Genomic DNA, 7500 nt, shown 5'->3' on the forward strand with positions numbered 1-7500 from the left:
ATGAACGCGTTTAAAATACGCAGTGAGTGGGGACAGTGAATATGAGATATTGCACGATCTTGTTTTATGTGTATGCTATTTTTGCTGCTTTCTGTCGATTGCTTAAAAAACAGTAATAAAGTTTTGTCTTTTTTGAAAACGTTAATGTGATGCTATGTATCAGAGATGCAACGATTATGCATATAACTGCTTGCGTGTGAAAGGGCATGTGAAGGGATAGATGGAGTGATGAATAGATGGATGACGGATGAATGGTTGGACAGTCAGACGGTTGATTAGATGGATGGAGGACAGAGGGACACGAGATGGATAGAAGGATGGATGGCTGGATGGATGGCTGGATGGATGGATGGATGGATGGATGGACGGAAAGAGGACAGAGAAACATGAGTGAAGTGCGACAGAGACTGGATTTTGTGCTGATGCTTACTGTCCTTTTCCAAACGTTTTGCTGTTGTAAATGCCTGTTTCCACAGTCGTCATGTCGACTGTCATTACGATGATGATGATTTATTTTAGTATGATTAATATTACAATGATTATTTTTCATGAAGCATGAATGATGAAAATGTGTACACCCCGAATTGAAATGGGCCCAAGGCCCAATCAATAAACCATCCAGACTCCAGACTCCAGACTCTCTCTCTCTCTCTCTCTCTCTCTCTCTCTCTCTCTCTCTCTCTCTCTCTCTCTCTCTCTCTCTCTCTCTCTCTCTCGCATAACTCACCTGAGAAAAGAATTATGGTCAGGATCCGTGATGGTCTTCGTTCCACCAGACATGAAGATGTCCTCAAAGTCCTACACAAAGGTATCACAAACAATAAACATGTGATGGCTCCGACAATACACACATGCAGTTAAGTAAGAAAGAAAGAAAAAAAGAAAAAAGATTGAGAGGAGAAAAAAAAACTGACAGAAAAACAACAACAATCCAAAAAGAATAAAATCAGTGGTTGGTTTCGGCTTCAACCTTTCAAACAAAAATCAATGTTAGCTTTTGCCTGAATTGCAGTGATTGCCTCACTTCGATCCACAACTCTCAGCCCCACATTATCATCTTATTGTATATATTTGTTTTATTCATTACACCACCAACAACTGTCTTGTTTTTGCCGACCAACTATAACCCTATTGCCTTGGACGTCTTTGCACGTCCTTCCTATTGTCAACGAATCTGTGTATACTTTGTTTTTCCGTCATTCAAAATATATGAAAACAAATTGACAGATCAGTAGTGGCTCTGTACTAATAACTGAACAGAGGCGTACCAGAGTTCGTCTTTCCATGTGAGCGTGCCTATTGTTCTACCTAAGTTTCTTCGTGCACTATGTTTCTGAAATGTCACATAAACGAGACACGTCTGCCCTACATCTGAAACCCTCCTAAATCTCAAGCGTATTCTTTGGGGCAATTTCGCTCAAAATGGAAATATCAATGACCTCACAACACGGAAGCTGGGTGATTGTTTTAAGGTCACACGTGAAACCCGTTCGCTCTATTATTTTGTTAACCTTCTTTTTATATTTAGTCAAGTTTTGACTAAATATTTTAACATCGAGGGGGAATCGAAACGAGGGTCGTGGTGTATGTGCGTGTGTGTGTCTGTCTGTCTGTCTGTGTGTGTGTGTAGAGCGATTCAGACTAAACTACTGGACCGATCTTTATGAAATTTGGCATGAGAGTTCCTGGGTATGAAATCCCCGAACGTTTTTTTCATTTTTTTGATAAATGTCTTTGATGACGTCATATCCGGCTTTTCGTGAAAGTTGAGGCGGCACTGTCACGCCCTCATTTTTCAACCAAATTGGTTGAAATTTTGGTCAAGTAATCTTCGACGAAGCCCGGGGTTCGGTATTGCATTTCAGCTTGGTGGCTTAAAAATTAATTAATGACTTTGGTCATTAAAAATCGGAAAATTGTAAAAAAAAATAAAAATTTATAAAACGATCCAAATTTACGTTTATCTTATTCTCCATCATTTGCTGATTCCAAAAACATATAAATATGTTATATTCGGATTAAAAACAAGCTCTGAAAATTAAATATATAAAAATTATTATCAAAATTTTTTTTTCGAAATCAATTCAAAAACACTTTCATCTTATTCCTTGTCGGTTCCTGATTCCAAAAATATATAGATATGATATGTTTGGATTAAAAACACGCTCAGAAAGTTAAAACGAAGAGAGGTACAGAAAAGCGTGCTATCCTTCTTAGCGCAACGAATACCCCGCTCTTCTTGTCAATTCCACGGGCACTGCCTTTGCCACGGGCGGTGGAGTGACGATGCTACGAGTATACGGTCTTGCTGCGTTGCGTTGCGTTCAGTTTCATTCTGTGAGTTCAACAGCTACTTGACTAAATATTGTATTTTCGCCTTACGCGACTTGTTTATATATATATAATTCGTGATAAGGGATTCAACGCTGAAATGTTAAAACAAATCCTGAAAACAAAACCATTATAGGTGGGTTTTTTTTATTAGAGGGGGGGGGGGGTGTCATCGAATCCGCTTAGATCCAGGAAAAAGTTTCGGGCCATCATCCAAAGTTGACAGCCACGACAAGCCTGGGAGAAACAAATTTCAATTTTCCGCCTCAGAAAAAAATAAATGTCTTCCTCCAGACAAATGATGATCTCCTGGCTGGTTCAAAAAATCTTCAGAACAAAAAAAATCTGTGTTTTATTTCCTTGTTGTTTCTTTCATTTCTTTCTTGCTGTCTTCTTTCTCTTTTTCTTTCTTTCGCTGCCTTGCTCTCGAAAGTGGCAACGAACTTTCAAAGAACAGTAAATGACTTTTCAAAATGTCTTTTTTAAGTATCTCATTCCATCATTGACTTCGCAAAGGTCTAGATCTTTCCGTGTAAACAGATCGACTCACCATCTTAGATCAGGCCATGCGCTTACACGTTAGACACGTACCATAAATCAACAGGGTGGCTGCTCGCTGTGTAGCAATCTGTAAAATTAATTACTCGAGAAATAATCGCATCTTCATGGAAAGTATAGACAAGACGTTGCTTTTTGCTGTGTGCCCAAATGGAGGGATGTTCTTATCCCTCGTAAAAGCCTGACTAGATAATTAGGAGATGGTCAGCCGAATTGTTTTACAGGAGGAACAGTGCCTAAAAACCCGATCGCTTTGCCTTTTTTGTTAACCCTGGAGTAAAGAACTCAATCAACGTTTACATTAAAAAAAACCATCCTTTTAAGAAAACTATTTTCAATTTGTGTGTGTCTACAAAGCGTCCCAGAACAAGGAAGTGGTTGTCATGTTCAATGTTGTCCAACACCAGAAAAATGTTCCAATTTTCCGCAGTGGAACCAAGAAGACGGAAAATAAATAAGAGTCGGTTGGCTTAACAAAATCTTCAGAATAAAATGTTTCAAAATCCGTGTCTTGTTCTCTGTTGTTTGTCGGTTTTCTTTTCTTCTTTCCTTCTTTCTTTTTGTTGAGGATTTATTTTATTCTACACATGTATGTTTATTATTTTGGGGCGGAGTGAGGGACATCACAAAATTTTAAGTGTAGTATACTTTTGTATACCAATTAGATTTATTTGATTTAGCTGAGTTTCTCTTGCATGCAGAAGAGCTGAAAGGGAAAATGCAGTGGAAAGCAAATTATCTAAAAAAGGTTACTTTGGATGAAGTAGTCACCCAATCGTTATGGGAAGAAGTTTCTCTTTTCTTACAGACATGGAGAAGTAGGTGGATACATGAGATACACACGTACCCAGGCCGATATACACAGGAGTTCCACGTCTGTCTTTGTGCTGACTGTCGCCTGACGTCTGCTTCCTGTGATCACTGCCAGCTCCTGTCATCATCAAAGCATTGCACGTTATATTCGTTGCAAGACAAAGCACAGTGAGGTTCACTGTGAACCTCACTGTGCTCAACCTCACTGTGCTCACTCGAGTGAGTGTGCTTCACGTCTGTCTTTCTGTGAGTGAGCGTCTCTGTGTCTGTCTGTACGTACGCAGTCTACCTGAACGTTGCAGGCCAAAGCCTCGTAAGAATTCTCGTTCTCATAATTATGCATGTCTGCCTGTCTGTCTGTCTATCTGTCAGTCGATGTTTCGTTTTGTGTATGTTTTTAATGTGTGTGCATGCGTGTGCGTGTGTGCGAGAGTGTTTTCCCTGTGTGTGTGTGTGTGTGTGTGTGTGTGTGTGTGTGTGTGTGTGTGTGTGTGTGTGTGTATGTGTGTGTGCGTGCGTGCGTGCGTGCGTACGTGCGTGCGTGCGTGCGTGTGTGTGTGTGCCGTTTGCGTGTGTGTGTTCCCGGTGTGTGCGTGTGCATGTGTGTGTGTGTGTTTGTCAAGTATGTGTGTGCGCGCGTGTGAGCTTGTGCGCGTGTGTGTACGTGTGAGCTTGTGCGTGTGCGTGTTGGTGTGTGTGTAAAGTAGACTCACCCCAAAGGACAGGCCTTGCTCCAGACTGACCAGTGTCCGAGTGCTGCCGGACTGTGGTTCAAACCTGGTCACCAGCACTGCACATACATATTGAAGGAATATTACAAAAACACCAATTGTTTGATGGCTCATTTTCGTTTACAGGACAGTTTATTGTTGATTTATTTATTCAGAGTTCATAAAACCACGCCCCTCTCGCTCGTGTGTCACAGTGTGTGTGTGTGTGTGTGTGTGTGTGTGTGTGTGTGTGTGTGTGTGTGTGTGTGTGTGTGCGTGCGTGTGTGTGTATGTGTGTCACTGTGTGTGTGTGTGTTTGTGTGCGTGTGTGTGTTAGTGTGTGTTGTTGGTGTTGTTGGTGTTGTTTTGTTGTTGTTGTTGTTGTTGTGTGTGTGTGTGTGTGTGTGTGTGTGTGTGGGCCCCACGGTGTGTGGGTATGTGTGTATGTGTGTGTGTTTGTGTGTGTGTTGTTGTTGTTTGTGTGTGTGTGTGTGCCGGTGTGTGTGTGTGTGTGTGTGTGTGTGTGTGTGTGTGTGCGTGTGTGTGTCTGTATCAGGGGCCAGTGTGTGGCTTTGAAGAGAAGGGGGGGGGGGGGCATTTAACAATAAAAAGACAATGGGGAAAAGTGTTACATTCTCAGAGGCTTTGCGAACAGAGGCAACACACAGGAACAAATTTTGGCAGGAATTTTGGATACAAGAACTGATTGTTAAATGCCCCCCCCCCCCCCCCCCCTTCTCTTCAAAGCCACACACTGGCCCCTGATAGAGACACACACACGCACACACACACACACACACTGTACACACACACATACACACACACCCCCACACACACACACACACACACACATCCACACACAACAACAACATCAACAACAAGAACAACAACAACAACAACAACAACAACAACAACAACAACAACAACACACACACACACACACACACACACACACACACAACAACAACAACATCATTTCTTGTATCCAATAATGCCAGCAGAAGGGAAAAAAGGAAACAGTAGGGAATAAGAGAAATATGATGAACGCCGATTGCACAAAATGTCTCCGATGGTTGGGCAATTTCGCTCAACCCCAAGAGGCCTTATTGTAACCTTGAACTTCACAGAATCAATGTGACAAGTACACAGAGGAAAAGGGAAACAATTCTGCTGTCGTCCCTCGTAAATCCTTCCATCAATTTATCTCCCTTCGCAAGCGCCATTTCGCATGTCACTGCGGCCTCGTTGAAACTGGAAAGATGGCGTGTGGATAAAAACACTCTCCAGGGAGAAGATGCAGAGAGATTGCGTGATAAAAGTGGGTTTTGTTTTTTTAGCGTGATACAGTCCCTGTCTTGGAAAATGGCAGCACGTTGTTCTTTATTATGCCGGGCATAGGCCAAGTAGGCGTACTTGAAAGTTGTGTGCCAAACTGTGACCATCCACTACCGAATGAGTCGCATGTCACCTTTGCATGATTTTTATAGTTTTACATTTTCCTAAAGAGTTTTTTATGCTCTATCCAGTGGTGAAAACCGTTTTAGAAAAGAGCGAAAACTGTTTGAGTTATAAGCCTGCGACTAAGGTGACCCTCACACTGTTACCAGACACTCCCCGGACTTATAGCAAGCCTAGCGCAGAACCGCGCGAGGTGACAATCATGCGACTCATTTCGTGGTGGAGGGTCACATATGATAATTTTACCCCCCTTTTAAATACATACGCACCTGAGCGCGCCTAAAAATGGAAACTGTTGCTGTGTTTTAGCACACGGCACACACACACACTTATACCCACCCGTTCCAGAGAGTATGAAGTAGAAGGAATGGGGTGGATGACCCTCTCTGATTATTGCTCGCCTGGGCTCGTAGCTGAGAATAAAATTACACAAAATAAGTTCAAGATGTATATACTTTATAATACGCTTTATCAAATCGCCCAACGAAGTTATGAAATCGTTCTTTTTTTCTCTTAGTTTAAATAAGAAGAGAAGTCAAATGAACAAGTTAGACAGAAACTAAATGCTTTTTCCTTATTGTAATAGAACTCATCTCAAGTGTGCAGAGAGTTCGCGATACCTCAGTTTCAAGTCACTAAAAAGGCAAACAAAACCTCGGAGCCAGTCACATGTTTGTTTGTTTGTTTGTTTGTTTGTTTGTTTATTTGTTGCTTAACGTCCAGCCGACTACGCAGAGCCATATCAGGACGAGGAAGGGGGGGATGAAGGGGGCCACTTGTCAAGCGATTCCTGTTTACAAATGCACTAACCCATTACTTGTGTCCCAGCAGGCTTTAGTAAAACTAAATTAATACCTACTGGAAGATTACCAGTTTCCAGTATGTTAAAATAGGCTTAACCTATCTACTGCTGGGCTTACATCAGAACACTAACAGATTAAACTATACATGAATCGCGAGACAAGCGGCAAGAGAAGAGATTTTTGGAAAAAATACAGGTGAATGAGCAAGAAGGCAGAAAAAAGAAAAGAATTCATGAAGAAAAAGAGAGCATGACAGGAAAGAGGAACCAAAAATCTACCTAACAGCAAACTAGAAAGCTCCTGCGGTTCCAAAAACAGGAGGGGCCTTTAATTTCATAACCGCAGTGCCCCACTGCGGGAAGCCAGTCACATGCAGTATTGAACTCGATCATATCTTACATACATGTATTTGGGGTTTTTTTTAAACTGGATTTGAAAAAAAAGGTATTTGCAGTTTAAGTGCCTTACTACAAACATTCTCAGGTCAAGCAAAGAAAGAAAGAACTATGCAGTCATACACTGATAAAAACCAATCAAGGACACACACAAAATCCGTCAATCAGCACTGAATATGAGGAATCATGTCCTACCTTTCATACCATCCCACTTTGCACAGCTTCCTCTGCATCCTGGTTGGGTATTCTGCGAATGCTGGGATGTTGCGAAGAATGATCAGTATCTGTGGGAAGAAGCAACAGGTAGGTCAAAATTCATCTTGACAATGGCTGTTGTTGGCACCATTTCATTGATAATAAATTATCACTACAACAGTCATCAGCATCGGCATCATTTTTTTTCCACCCTCAGAATTACCGTCATCGTGTTAT

At 41.6% G+C, this 7500-nt stretch overlaps 1 protein-coding gene across 2 annotated transcripts in view; it reads right to left on the reverse strand.

Moving 5' to 3' along the window:
- The window catches only part of LOC138959350 (uncharacterized), a 94120-nt gene that overhangs the window by 49432 nt on the left and 37188 nt on the right, over positions 1 to 7500 (reverse strand). For both annotated transcript variants that reach the window (XM_070330780.1, XM_070330779.1), the window contains exons 6-10: positions 7264 to 7352; positions 6210 to 6283; positions 4416 to 4492; positions 3737 to 3820; positions 728 to 798 (exon numbers count right to left, since the gene is read on the reverse strand). In XM_070330780.1, the coding sequence (XP_070186881.1) occupies positions 728 to 798; positions 3737 to 3820; positions 4416 to 4492; positions 6210 to 6283; positions 7264 to 7352 (395 nt within the window). The remainder of the gene's footprint in view (positions 1 to 727; positions 799 to 3736; positions 3821 to 4415; positions 4493 to 6209; positions 6284 to 7263; positions 7353 to 7500) is intronic.

Source organism: Littorina saxatilis, linkage group LG2 (genome assembly GCF_037325665.1).
Source record: "Littorina saxatilis isolate snail1 linkage group LG2, US_GU_Lsax_2.0, whole genome shotgun sequence".
Lineage (NCBI taxonomy): Eukaryota > Metazoa > Mollusca > Gastropoda > Littorinimorpha > Littorinidae > Littorina > Littorina saxatilis.